At 44.9% G+C, this 14654-nt stretch overlaps 1 protein-coding gene across 2 annotated transcripts in view; it reads right to left on the bottom strand.

Moving 5' to 3' along the window:
• The window catches only part of LOC127649426 (cytokine receptor-like factor 1), a 28471-nt gene extending 14706 nt beyond the window's left edge, over positions 1-13765 (bottom strand). For both annotated transcript variants that reach the window (XM_052134505.1, XM_052134504.1), the window contains exons 1-4: positions 13425-13765; positions 9523-9801; positions 1507-1636; positions 930-1099 (exon numbers count right to left, since the gene is read on the bottom strand). In XM_052134505.1, the coding sequence (XP_051990465.1) occupies positions 930-1099; positions 1507-1636; positions 9523-9801; positions 13425-13482 (637 nt within the window). In that variant the 5' untranslated portion in view covers positions 13483-13765. The remainder of the gene's footprint in view (positions 1-929; positions 1100-1506; positions 1637-9522; positions 9802-13424) is intronic.
• Between the last annotated feature and the right edge of the window lie 889 nt (positions 13766-14654).

The raw sequence follows: 14654 nt of genomic DNA, 5'->3' as shown, positions 1-14654 counted from the left end.
ATGGAACATTCCTTTAAGCCAAGTCTGATGCATCATTTCATAAAATGTATAGATTCTCCCCAATATACTTTTCTAATCTATTCTACTCTTTATCTTTTTCTGCTATGTCCAGGATTGTAATCAGATCACTACAGAATAACATTGAAAGGATACAAAATGCTTTAAATCCAAACTAATTATAGTTGCTCAAAAATGTTGTTTAATTAAGTGGTAACATAGATGAGCATAGATTGTCTCTGTTGCTAAGGCGGTGGAGGCACTAGGTGTGGTGGATGTGTCATAGCTTTGGCATGTTTCGAACAGCACCCACCTGCCTCTTCCTGCACTTTTCCATTCGATTGCCCTGCCTCCCCCTTCAGGTGCAGTTACACTGATTTATACACACAGAATGTAAAAGTTTACAACACAAGAAACTCACTTTCAAGGAAGAGTGGCTTTAGTATATGCTCAGGATACTCAAATTTAATTTAAAATACTTTCAAATGTCTTGCCAAGTCAAAATTCCCCCTGATTCAAGTTATAGCAACACTAATACCATTTTTATTAACATGTGTGTAGCTTAAATGTCTACTTGAAGAGATTATATGCAAGCTTGGCCTGCACTCAAAGATAAGATCTTAAAGGTTCAGCAAAACTATTACTATAACACCAGCCTCAGGCAGGTCATGGTACTGGGATTAGCAAAAAATTTGCAAAAAATTCCACTCGACCATAAAGGTTTTTTTTTAGGTATGTGTGAGTAGGTGGGCAGATATGAGGCAAAGAGATACTGATGACACTGTAAAGGACCACTGCAATTCGTCACACCTCCACACAGCTTTACAAGGAGTGGCACTCTCAAGTTGCACGTGATTCTCTCATGTTGCAAGCCGCCCATGAAAAAAACACCTGGGGCTTGCGCCTTAAAGGGTCAAAGGTCAAAAACTCACCCACGTCTAGGATATCTAAGTTGATGATGTCAGATGTGGCAGTTCCGAGTTGGTTAAAGGCCTCCACCCATATCTCGTAGGGCGTGAAAAGGGCGAGGTCGCGGGGGATGTAGCACATGTATGGATCATCTACGTTGTAGTCTTCACACTCCTTTTCTCGCCCATACCACCTATGTATGCAAACAGGACGGTTTATTTTCTAATGTTTAATGTGGAAATGTGGACATGAAAATGTCTGCCTCAGGAAACTACATTCCTTTTGCACACTGAGCATGATAAATTAATTACTGCTTTATCTGTATAACACAATATGTCAATAGAAAAAATTACTAGAACATAAAGAACATTACAACTTAATACTATGGATCTAAATAACTGTCTTTTGACAAATAATTGTCTTTGACAAACTATGAGTTTGGCATCTGCCCATCAGAATGAATTAGTTTCAGACATCCCTAAACATCCTCACACTGTCCTCCAGTAAATGGACATGTAAGAACTTGACATATCCAAACAAGATAAGGCATGAATTTGAGAAGAGGCATTCAAATCAGTGTGCTTGACCTGTGCCACTGACCTGAGCTTGTATTTGAGAGTGTATTTTGTCTTGACGAAGGTTTCCCCCTGGCCCCCAGGGGCCCATTTACAGGTGAGGTCTTTGGTGTTCCTAGACCAGCAAGTAAGGTTCACAGGTTTTTCAGGAGGCACTAAAAAATGAAGTGAAGAAAATTAGTGCTGCCAAAATGTGTTATCTAATTGAAGGTACACTAAATGCTTTAATTTGCATTTTGAATGAGACCAAATGGTATAAGTAAAATAATTAGATGAAAACGTAGATGTTCAGAGTGTCTGAAAATAGGGCTTGAAAATTCTGTCACTATTATGTTCCAAACCTGTATAACTTCCTTTTTTAGACAAGACATTAGGGACAGACAGTCTCAGTCAACATTCACTTCCACTGAATTGAAAAAATAGGAGTGTCAACATTCCTAAAAAAAATATCTTCTCAAGTAGCATGGAAATAAATACATCATTTAAAAAAATCAACACGAAACACCATTCTCAACACATTTTATTTCCATAATTTTACGTATTTGAGCAAAACAGGACATTCAATGAAGAAAAATGTAATACTGGACTAGATTTTATTTGAATCGATTGAATCAAATTGATTGGATCATGAAAAGTGGTTTCCTGTCAGGGTTGGAGTATAGGAGTTATAAATTGGAGTTATAAAGTTATAAGTTGGAGTATATAAATAACAGTGCTTAGATATGTCAGCTTTAATGAAAAGACCATTCAGAGGCGGTGCAAATTATGTTTGGAATAATGTGTACCGATAAATAATTTACAGTAAGACCAGTAGCAAGTATTAAAGTCAAAGTCAATAGGGTAAATTCGGATCTTGTGTTGACTTAAAATATTTTCATTAATGGACTAGTGTCTTAAGCTGTCATCCTCATTTAAGTTAAGGCCAAGATTCCATTCAGCTGACAACAAAAGACTCTAAGTGTAAGAATGTGATTATACGAAACAAACCTTAAAGAGGATACCTCGGAGACACAAAACGTTCTGCTTAAATCAATAATGCACCCGCACACATCATGACTATGTCTGCATCCGTTTCTGGCTTTCAGTCTTTTTTTTCAAATGCCCACACTGCAAAATAATCACTTTTGTTTCATAAACATTTTCATAAGAAAATAAGACTTGTCTTTAGACTTCATATATTGAATTAAGCTGATCTTATCTTACCCCATGGCCAAATTCTTGTTTGAACCCTCTGTGGGTTTTTAATTATAAAATCACAGCTGGAAAAGAAATATTACCTTATATTTTAAGTATCAAATAATTTTTCAAAATGTATTTGCTACATGTGACCTTTTTTTTGTGCTTTCATTTATAAATTACTTTCTGCCATTCGGGTAAATGTTTTTTGGCAAATTGACTGAAACTTGACAAACATTGAAATTGCATTTCTTTTGTCTGGAACAAATGGAATGTTCTTGGCATTTAAAAAACTTTGTTGACATGTAAAACTTGTTTTAAATCCTATTTAAGCATAATGAAAACAAAATGTGCAAGGTTTACGTTTAAAACATAAAAAAAACTATTTACCAATGGTTTAAAAAAATAAACATTTCAGATATTGTCTGAAAACAGATCTTATCATATTACAAAATTTGGCTTTTCAAGGTAAGAATGTGTATCTGTAAGGGTATTTTAGAGGAAAATCCTGAAGGAATATTTTGCAGTGCTTTAACCTTAACTTTGTCTTTCTTTCTCTCTCACTTTTTGTCTTTGTATTTGTCTGCGTTTGTAATTTTCCATACTGCCACCATTCCATTTAACTTGACAAATGAAGTGCATTTGTTCTGTCATACGTATCAGCTGAGGGAAGTGCTTATAATGGACCATATACTGTAAGTGCTGAAAGCAAAACAGTGGAGCAGATAGCAATCTTAAGGGGCTTATACAACTCCAGAGTTCATTGGTGGATGGGCAGGAAACATTAAATACTACAACAACTGTGGCTCGGTTGCAGAAGGGGTCAAATCATAAGACTGTCTAATACTTTTAGCTCTGATTCATATTCCCCAAGGCTCTAGGTTTACAGACCTACCCAAAAAAAATCAATTTCGATTTATATAAAGGGTGTAGTTCAGGGTCAGAAGTTAAGGGGGGCTCTGGGAAAAAATGCCACCAAAAAAAAAAAATGTGCTGAAATACATTTTTAGTTATGTCACGAACCCCGCTCCTCTGCCCCAACCCCGCTTCGTCGACCTCACTCCCTCGCTCCGCACGCTCGAGCCCTCACGCCCACTTTTGCTCCTACTCGCTCACATGCTCGTAGGTTATCTCCCTTCCTCGAGTTTCTCACGCGCTTCCAATCCTCCTGCACATTAGTTTCACCTGCACTCGTCTCATCACCTTTCATTGTTTACACCTGCACCTTCCCCTATAAATACCACAGCACATCCGTTGCACGGGTGTTGGTTATTGTGTTTAGTTTCCCGTATCTTTGCCCCCCGCTAGTCTCGTCTAGTTCTGCCCTCCTCTTGTTTACCCCTTAGCTTGCCAGCTCCCCTTGTTCCCCTGTCTTTGATCCCGCTAGTCCCGTCTAGTTTTTCGCCTTACGATACTTTGATTCCCCGGCTTTTGACCCTACGCTTCCCTCGACAACTCTTCACTGGATTTGCCCTTTGTACTTTTGCCTGCACTGCTTTCTCTTAATAAAGCAGTTTCATCCGACATTGTGACTGTCTCATCTTGTGTGTGTGTGTTCACTACAGAATAACCAACCTCACCGTTGACAGTCACAATGCCCCACGCTAAGGATTCGCGCAGCTCAGCAGAGCGGAGAAGCACGTCACATTCAGCGCGAGGAGCTACAGTGTGGAGAGATGACCACGCGCTCACGGCCCAGGGGCAGCAGGTATGCGCTATTTCTGATTTGTTTCACCCTATTTCACCTGTGTCTGCCCCTGAGCCCGTTTATGCCTCCAGTGCATTTCTGAGCGCCGTGCACTCTCCACCCCCGGAGAGGTTTTATGGCTCTTCGGACGCTGACCAAGGGTTTTTTATGCAAGGCAGCGGTTGTGTAACTCATAACCCCGCCCTCGACATTATGGAGCCAGCGGCCCGACTCGTGGGGTTGCGTCAGGGGAGTCAATCCTTGGAGGTTTATGTTGTGGATTTTTGTGCCCTGGCCAACCAGGTGAATTTTAATGAGGTGGCTCTGAAAACCATTTTTCAACATGGACTGAATGAGCCAGCCTCATCATTCATGCCTGGTGGACGCTGCTCCCTTAACCTGGCTCAGTTTATTGACCTCCCCCTACTGTACGCTGGTTCCTCGTTTACTGTAGGGGAGGCAGACACTGAACCAGCGTTCCCTACCACGGCCCCCGTCTTGAAGCCTACCACGGCCCCCGTCTTGAAGCCTACCACAGCCCCCGTCTTGAAGCCTGACACGGCCCCCGTCTTGAAGCCAGACATGGCCCCCGTCCCGAAGCCTGTCACGGCCCCAGTCCCGAAGCCGGACATGGCCCTAGTTCTGAAGCCTGTCACGGTCCCAGCCTCGAAGCCTGGCACGGCCAGCGAGTCAACGCCCATGCCTGCCACGGCCAACGAGCCAGCGCCCACAGCCCACGAGCCAGCGCCCATGCCTGCCACGGCCAACGAGCCAGCGCCCATGCCCGCCACGGCCAACGAGCCAGTGCCCATGCCCGCCACGGCCAACCAGCCAGCGCCCATGCCCGCCACGGCCAACGAGCCAGCGCCCATGTCGGCCACGGTCAGCCAGCCAGCGCCTGTAGCCTCGACCGCCCCCATGGCCACATCCCCTGTTGGCCGAAGACGTCAGAGAAGGAAGAGGGCCCCTTCTCCCCAGTCTCGTCTTGTGCTCAAGACCACAGAGGTTCCCCCAGAGTCTTCCACGGCTCTGCCGGGTTCTGCTCCGCCCCCAGAGTCTTCCACGGCTCTGCCGGGTTCTGCTCCGCCCCCAGAGTCTTCCACGGCTCTGCCGGGTTCTGCTCCGCCTCCAGAGTCTTCCACGGACCTGCCAGCCTCTGCTCGCCCCTCAGAGCCCTCGCGGGCTCCTCCTCTCAAGCCTCCCAGAGCTCTACCCCTCGAGCCCCCCCGGGCTCCGCCTCTCAAGCCTCTCAGGGCTTCCCCTCTCGAGTCTCTCAGGGCTTCCCTTCTCGAGTCTCTCAGGGCTCCTCCCCCTCTCAAGCTTCTCAGGGCTTCCCCTCTCGAGTCTCTCAGGGCTCCTCCTCCCCTCGAGCCTCTCAGGGCTCCTTCCCTCGAGTCTTTCATGGCTCCACCCCTCAAGCCTCCCAGGGCTTCTCCTCACTGAGTCTTTCATGGCTCCACCCCTCAAGCCTCTCATGGCTTCGCCTCACGAGTCTTTCATGGCTTCATCCCTCAAGCCTCTCACGGCTTCGCCTCACGAGTCTTTCATGGCTCCACCCCTCAAGCCTCTCACGGCTTTGCCTCTCGAGTCTCTCAGGGCTCCTCCCCTTCCTTCCAAGCCTCTCAGGGCTTCTCCTCTAGAGTCTTTCATGGCTCCATCCCTCAAGCCTCTCACGGCTTCGCCTCTCGAGTCTCTCAGGGCTCCTCCCCCTCTCAAGCCTCCTAGGGCTTCTCCTCACGAGTCTTTCATGGCTCCACCCCTCAAGCCTCTCACGGCTTCGCCTCTCGAGTCTCTCAGGGCTCCTCCCCCTCTCAAGCCTCTCAGGGCTTCCCCTCTCGAGTCTTTTAGGGCTCCTCCTCCCCTCAAGCCTCCCAGGGCTTCTCCTCATGAGTCTTTCATGGCTCCATCCCTCAAGCCTCTCACGGCTTCGCCTCTCGAGTCTTTCAGGGCTCCTCCTCCCCTCGAGCCTCCTAGGGCTTCTCCTCACGAGTCTTTCATGGCTCCACCCCTCAAGCCTCTCACGGCTTCGCCTCTCGAGTCTCTCAGGGCTCCTCCCCCTCTCAAGCCTCTCAGGGCTTCCCCTCTCGAGTCTTTCAGGGCTCCTCCTCCCCTCAAGCCTCCCAGGGCTTCTCCTCACGAGTCTTTCATGGCTCCACCCCTCAAGCCTCTCACGGCTTTGCCTCTCGAGTCTCTCAGGGCTCCTCCCCCTCTCAGGGCTTCCCCTCTAGAGTCTTTCAGGGCTCCTCCTCCCCTCGAGCCTCTCAGGGCTCCTCCTCCCCTCGAGCCTCTCAGGGCTCCGTCCCTCGAGTCTTTCATGGCTCCACCCCTCAAGCCTCTCACGGCTTCGCCTCTCGAGTCTTTCAGGGCTCCACCCCCTTCCAAGCCTCTCAGGGCTTCGTCTCTCGAGTCTTTCATGGCTCCCCCCCTCGAGCCTCTCGAGTCTTCCACGACCTTTTTCCCCGAGCCTCTCATGGCTCTACTCCCAGAGACTCCTGAGCTTCCTACGGCTCCGCCTCTCGAGCCTCCTACGGCTCTGCCTCCCGGGCCTCCTACGGCTCCCCCTCCAGAGCCTCCCACGGCTCCACCTCCCGAGCCTCTCACGGCTCTGCTCCCAAAGACTCCAGAGCTTTCTACGGCTCCGCCTCTCGGGCCACTTACGGCTCCCCCTCCAGAGCCTCCCACGGCTCCACCTCCCGAGCCTCTCACGGCTCTGATCCCAAAGACTCCAGAGCTTTCTAGAGCTCCGCCCCTCGAGCCTGCTACGGCTCTACCCCCCCGAGACTACAGAGCCTGCCAGGTCGTCGCCTCGGGGACCTCCCACGGCGCCACCTCCCTTGGCTCCACCTCCAGAGCCTTCCAGGCCTACCTCACTAGAGCCGCCCACGGCGCCACCGTCATTGGCTCCGTCTCCTGAGCCTTCCAGGACGTCGCCCCTAAAGCCTCCTTCGGCTCCACCTCCAGAGCCTTCCAGGCCTCCGCCTCTAGAGCCTCCTGCGGCACCACCTCCCTCTGCCCTGTCTCTTGGGCTCCCCATGGCGCCGCCTCCTCAGCCTCTCAGTACCCCGCCTGCCGAGTCTCTCACGGCTCCGTCTTCCAAGGCTCCGTCTCCCAAGTCCTCCACGGCTCCGCCTTTCACTGCTCTTCCCTGGCCCCCTGACCCTGTCCGGTGGCCCCCTGACACTCTCCCTGTCCTGTGGCCTCTTCCCTGGCCTCCTGACCCTGTTCCTGTCCGGTGGTCACCTTCCAGACCCCCGGACCCAGTCCCTGTCCTCCAGTCGCCTTCCAGACCCCCTGACCCAGTCTCTGCCCTATGGCTGCCCCCTAGATCTCCCGACCACCCGCCTGTCCACTATGTTCCCCTTGACCTTACCTTGAACTGCCCATGGACTGTCTCACTTCCCTTTGTCTGTCCCCCGGTCATCCTGCACCGCCTCCCACGGCCGTCAGGAGCCATCCTATTCAGAGGGGGGAGTACTGTCACGAACCCCGCTCCTCTGCCCCATCCCCGCTTCGTCGCACACACACTCACTCCCTCGACCTCACTCCCTTGCTCCGCCCCCTCGAGCTTTTCACGCTCTTTTTGCTCGCTCGAGCCCTCAAGCCCACTTTTGCTCCTACTCGCTCACATGCTCGTAGGTTATCTCCCTTCCTCGAGTTTCTCACGCGCTTCCAATCCTCCTGCACATTAGTTTCACCTGCACTCGTCTCATCACCTTTCATTGTTTACACCTGCACCTTCCCCTATAAATACCACAGCACATCCGTTGCACGGGTGTTGGTTATTGTGTTTAGTTTCCCGTATCTTTGCCCCCCGCTAGTCTCGTCTAGTTCTGCCCTCCTCTTGTTTACCCCTTAGCTTGCCAGCTCCCCTTGTTCCTCTGTCTTTGATCCCGCTAGTCCCGTCTAGTTTTTCGCCTTACGATACTTTGATTCCCCGGCTTTTGACCCTACGCTTCCCTCGACAACTCTTCACTGGATTTGCCCTTTGTACTTTTGCCTGCACTGCTTTCTCTTAATAAAGCAGTTTCATCCGACATTGTGACTGTCTCATCTTGTGTGTGTGTGTGTTCGCTACAAGTTAGTTTTTTTAAAATCTATTATAAAATCTCATATAGTTCTTAATGTTATTTTCTAGGCCTAGTTATACCTATAATAACATAAAATATTATTTGAATTGATGGTATGAGCAGTGGTCGATTTGTAAAAAAAAAGTTTTTAAAAAGATTCAAGGGGCAATCGCGGGATCAAACATTTTCACTCAAAGATCACTGACTATCCTTGCGATTGGTATTGTTTTTACTGCATTTATTGCTATACAATTCTTATTTTATCATGACAACCTATATATACATCATTAGAAAAGTGCACTTCAGCTTTGATCTAAAGGGATGGTAAGGGGGATGGTTTTTGCCATTTCTTTCAACAAGGGGGATGGCATTCCCTCGCATCCCCACCTCAACTCGAGCCCTGGGTATGAGGTAATATATTCTTAATCTAATTACAGAACTACTGTAAATAAATTGATTAAATTAAAATATCTGAATAAAAGAATGAAGAATGTATATATTTTTTAGCTTTTTAGAGAACAGTGGTGTAATTTCTGCAAAACTAATGTCACCAAGTAAAATTTCACAAATATTAGTTTTCAAACCGTTTTCCAAAACATTAAGCACACACACACACACCCCACCCCCCAAATCTAACACTGGTCAAACAAACAGGTAGTCTGCAACTCACACCATTGGTTGAGCCATGTTGGGCCGGTCGGGATTCCCATACAAACAGAGCAATGTTTTGTAAGCACCAGAGCCACAGTGTTTACATTTTTCTGGGAATCACCCTACGAATGACTAACTTAAAGGCCTCTGTATATTAAGCTGGGAAATGAGAAGAAAATATATTTAACCCAAAAATGAACTACCACATGAACATTGAAAAATTACACACTTCCCCTTTAAATTCTGCACCAACTGTGGCTCAGTAGCGGGGTCAAATCATAAACATTGTCTAATTCTTTGATCCATATTCCCCAAGGCTCTAGGCTTACAGACTTACCCACAAAATCCATTTCAAAATATATTGTTTTAAGTTGCACTGCACGCATATACAATTAAAGACATACTCAGTAGTTGTAGAGGAGCCTAGAATAAATACGAACAATATGGTAGACAGACTCACTGCCAACATAGATGCATGAGCCAGCCAGCACATGCCCCCCGCTGTTATGGCACAAAAGGTTATCTCCGGAGTGTTGGCGGGACCCAGAGAGTCGAGGCAAGGTAACGCTGAGCACAGTGGGGCTTAAGACGCTGTAGGTGCTGCTTGGAAGACGCTTCCCATTCAGCGTCCAGTAGAGTGAGCCTGCATGTAGTCCATTGTCTGGTTTCACTGAGCATGTAGCTGTCAGACTGGAGCCAATGAGAAGGGCAGGGTCTTGAGGGTAGATGGTAGCCACCTCTAAAAAAGGCAAAGAAACAGTAGGTTAGAGCTGGAGAGAGAAACTAGCTTGTCTGGTAATGGGTGAGCTCTCTTTACATGACATTTTAGAGGGAGATCTTGGCTTATCTTTGGCAGACCGGCCTCATGACTTGCACCTCACAAAAGTTAATAGTGACAGCCTTAATCAGAGCAATGTGGGATATGTGAGGTGATTGCAAAAAAAGTATTCATATCTGTGCAGTAACTATATGCTGTTAGTGGATGAAAGATACAGTGGGCTCCAAAAGTCTGAGACCACTACTGGAAATGCTTCTATTTTGCATAACAATTTGAGTGTAACTTGATTTAATAATTTCTTATACAGTAAAAAAATGTTAACCTAAAAAATGTGCTTAATCTGGAACATCTAAATTAACTGGGTTGATCCTAGTAAAAAAATTAAAAAACATTTAGCATCACTCAAAATTAATATATAAGACCCATTTTAAGGGTTAGATCAGGTAGAAATGGCTCTTTGAGGTAACAATTGCAAGTAACCACTTTTTACCAAACCTCTGGATCAATGTCCCAGCATGATTTGAGAATGTTCCAAAGAGTATCTTGTGTGCTTCAATGAAAGAAAGAAAATCTGGCCTTTTGGACAAGAGTTAACATGGTCAATGTCAGAAATTCACTTATTTGCTTAGTGACAGACAATCTAATACATCTCTTATTCATTTTATGTCATAACATTAACACTGATCATCCACAACATTAAAACCACCTACCTAATATTGTGTAGGTCCCCCTCGTGCTGTCAAAACAGTGCCAACCCTTTCACAGAATAGCATTCTAAGATGATATTCTTCTCACCAATTTGTACAAAGTGGTTATCTGAGTTACCTTAGACCTTGTCAGTTTGAACCAGTCTGGCCATTCTCTGTTGACCTCTCTCATCAACAAGGTATTTCCATCAACAAAACTGCCCCTCACTGGATGTTTTTTGTTTTTGGCACCATTCTGAGTAAATTCTAGATACTATTGTGTGTAAAAATCCCAGGAGATCAGAAGTTACAGAAATACTCAAACCAACTCATCTGGCACCAACAATCATGCCACGGTCCAAATCACTGAGATAAAATTTTTTCCCATTCTGATGGTTGATGTGGACATTAACTGAAGCTCCTGACCTGTATCTGCATGATTTTATACACTGCACTGCTGCCACACGATTTGCTGATTAGATAATCGCAAAAATTATTGTTGCTGCCAGACAGGATGGTTTGAGTATTTCTGTAACTGCTGATCACCTGGGATTTTCAAACACAACAGATACAAGTAACCACTGAATGGTGCCAAAAACCAAAAACATCCAGTGAGTGGCAGTTCTGCGGACAGAAATACCTTGTTGATGAGAGAGGTCAACAGAGAATGGCCAGACTGATTCAAACTGACAAAGTCTTTGCTAACTCGGATAACCACTTTATACAATTGTGGTGAGAAGAATAGCATCTCAGAATGCTAATCTGAGATGCGGGTTGGCGCTGTTTTGGCGGCACGAGGGGTACACGATATTAGGCAGGTGCTTTTAATGTTGTGGCTGATTGGTGCAATTGCTGTCAAAATCCTAAAACTTTATTTCCAGATTTAAATCAGATTCTGGTTCACATGATATTCAATGTGGTCTCTGATTACCAAGACTATTGCAACCCATTGTGTCTATTTTGCCCTAGGATTCTCAAGCCTGACTAGTCCTTTATTTTAGAATTTCTAAGGTTTGACTTCTACCAGTGTGTTTACATGAAAGTTCTTACACGATTATGCTTAATAAACTGATAAAGTGTGCGGTTATGTAAATGCAATAAACCACATTCCTTTATCTGCGTAAAGACCATTAATGGCTTATGAATAACCTGATCAACACAGGTAGATTTTTGCCCATCCTGTGCCATAGAAACATGGTAAATACGTGAATGTGTTGAACGCATGCCTCTTCACAGTTTGACATCAAAAGTAGAGAATAACGCAATTAGTTCAAATATCATGTAAATGCGGATTTTTGCTTTGTCAGATTTTTTAAATAAGATGATTTTAGAGAGTAATCGGTGTATGAGTGTGCATGTATTGTGCAATTTATCCCAGACAATCAGCATATTAAGAACTAGGCTATCGTTTTTAAACCCTTTTGGAGTTCATTATCACCCTTGTAATGTGACTGTGTGTGGAATTCATCAGAAAATGTGTAAATTCAGTGCAGTTGTGTAATAGGAGAGAAGAGGGAACTGCTGCGTGATTACAAGTAATTACATCAAGATGGATAGATTGACTAACCTTAAACGAGATCGTAAATAGTGAAACCTCCACATGAAAGAAACTAAATAGGCAGAAAAATTGGTTCTTTCACCTTATAACTCTAATGAAACAATATCACACTAAGTCCTTGTATTGCTTTCATCATTTGAGGATCTAAAGTTGATCGAAAATAAATCAGACTCCTCAACCACAACAAAAAATTGTACTTCAAGCAGTTTACTGACAGTAGCAATTACAAGTATTTATCCTAGGTGTCTGAATAGGAAGTGAGCTTTACAATATTTGTTTTCAGAAGGTCTCATGAGGTAAGCCTGTACTTCAGTGATCACTGATGCAACTCCAAAGGAAACTTGGTCCAGCTCTTTATTCTGGATGCACATCTTACTACTGAGAGAGTGAACAGCGTGACCTCCCTTTGGAAATTCCTACCCATGTTGTCTTACCACAACAATGTTTTAAAAGTATACTTCTGTCTACACATTTTTTCTTAATATTTCACTAAAGCCCAGCAAAGGTCAGCATGTTATTAACTGTATAACAAGAGGAGAGGGCCATGTAGTATACCATCATGCACCTCACTCGCTTAATCCCCTGCCTGGCACCGGAGGTGTGACTGAGGCAATACTTAATTAGATGTAATTAGTCTTCATTTTCCCCTCCACTAACTCCTGGGAATGTCACGTAAGGAGAATGCTTGCAATGTAAATGTATTTTATTATGGCTATTAATAATTTTTCCCTTTGTTATTTGCACACCACGTATGCTCTTTGATCCTGTTACACTGGTCTCTGTAGTTAATTAAAGGCAAATTAGACTTTCACAAACAGCTATATTTCACCAACCCCCAAAACATCATGTTCGATTAGTGATAGTGTTCATTTGAGGTGAACTTTTCCTCCACTCACAGGTGTATTACAAAAACAAGCTGAAGCACATGATGTCAGGGTTTTTGTTGTGGCTGAAACCCATGTGTTAAATAAATTATGGTCAGACCTGTTGAAATGTTAACCCCTAACAGACTTTCTGAATAGTGCAATATCTTGCACTATTATAGAAATCATTAGTTGCCCAATTTTTAAACAGGCAATTTACTACAACGCCAATGTCTAATGTAAATAAAACACTGAGGGCTGCAATACTTCGTGTGTACAGCCAGTCTATAATTGTGTTTTAATTGGAAATTTCAGGTGGATTCTTTTTGTAACGTTCTTTCGCAAAGTATTACAGCTTATGATAGAAAATGTCACGTTTACTCATAGAAATTCACTTTTGAACTCGTCAAATTCCGACACCAATCAAATTCGATGGAGAGAAACGCTAACACAAGTAACTAATATATATATACTCACGGGTGGAAGACGACAGCACGCCGGTTGCACGTAGCAGCAAAAACAATAACCATATCATCTTACAAGATATGTTTCTTTCTTTCAAAACAACAATGTCTTATTGTTATATGAAGGTGTATTTTATCCACGCATGCAAGTTGAGCGTAACCACACCGAGTCCTTCTCCAATGCGCTCCCGAAGAGTTGAACCCACAGCCTGTAAGTCTGGCGCTGGATGTTACGGAAGATTCAACTTTAAAGAATATCCGCCAAATGGTCTGTTAATGCGATGGTGAATGGGTCCTCTTCATATACATTTGGCATCGTTTACCGTGGTGAGCCTCCCTTACTGCTAGGAAACATCCAAGTTTATACTTTGTAAGCCCCTCCCATGTCTTCCCACACAGTTTCAAGTCATTTTTGCCTCTCTTTCGTTTTATTCCCCCTCTTGTCTGTCTGTGCCCTCCTCACTTGTATTCAGAACAGTCGCACATTGTAGTAGGCTACTCATGTCTCTCTCTCTGCATGAATGTAACCCCAGCTGCAACCTACATGTACCTGTATGACGCAGTGTGGGTCAGAACACTTTCTGGGAAGACTTTCTTTAAGACCTTTTTTTTGTTTGTCTATGGCCAAGAACTGCAAGTGCAGAAAATACCCATAGTACTTTAAAAGTTATGTAATTACATTCTATGACACATTCCATCTGCATTTTAGCTTCAGGACTGGAACACTATGGTCCTAATAAAGTGCCCGAAGAGGGATTCTGCTGTTGTAGACCATCAGAATCAAGGTTCAATGTGTTGTGTGTTCTGAGATTCTATTGTGCTCACTTCAATTGTACAGAGTGGTTATCCGAGTTGCTGTAGCCTTTCTGTCAGCTTCAACCAGTTTGGCCATTCTCTGATGACCTCTCTCATCAAAAAGGCGTTTCCGTCTGCTGAAATGCCACACACTGGATGTTTTTTTGTTTTTGGCACCATTCTGAGTCAACTATAGAGACTGTCGTGCGTGTTAAAAACCCAGGAAATCAGCAGTTACAGAAATACTCAAATCAGCCCATCTGTCACCAACAATCATTCCATGGTCGAAATCACTGAGATAAAGTTTTTTTCGCCATCTGATGGTTTCTGTGAACATTAACTGAAGCTCCTGACCCATATATGCATGATTTTATGCATTGCCCTGCTGCCACACAATATAAACCTAAATTAGCTGTGAATTGGCAGCTACTTCTTATTGTCACATGCA

The sequence above is a fragment of the Xyrauchen texanus genome, chromosome 9, assembly GCF_025860055.1.
Source record: "Xyrauchen texanus isolate HMW12.3.18 chromosome 9, RBS_HiC_50CHRs, whole genome shotgun sequence".
Taxonomy (NCBI): Eukaryota; Metazoa; Chordata; class Actinopteri; order Cypriniformes; family Catostomidae; genus Xyrauchen; species Xyrauchen texanus.
This window is presented reverse-complemented; position numbering and strand designations above follow the sequence as displayed.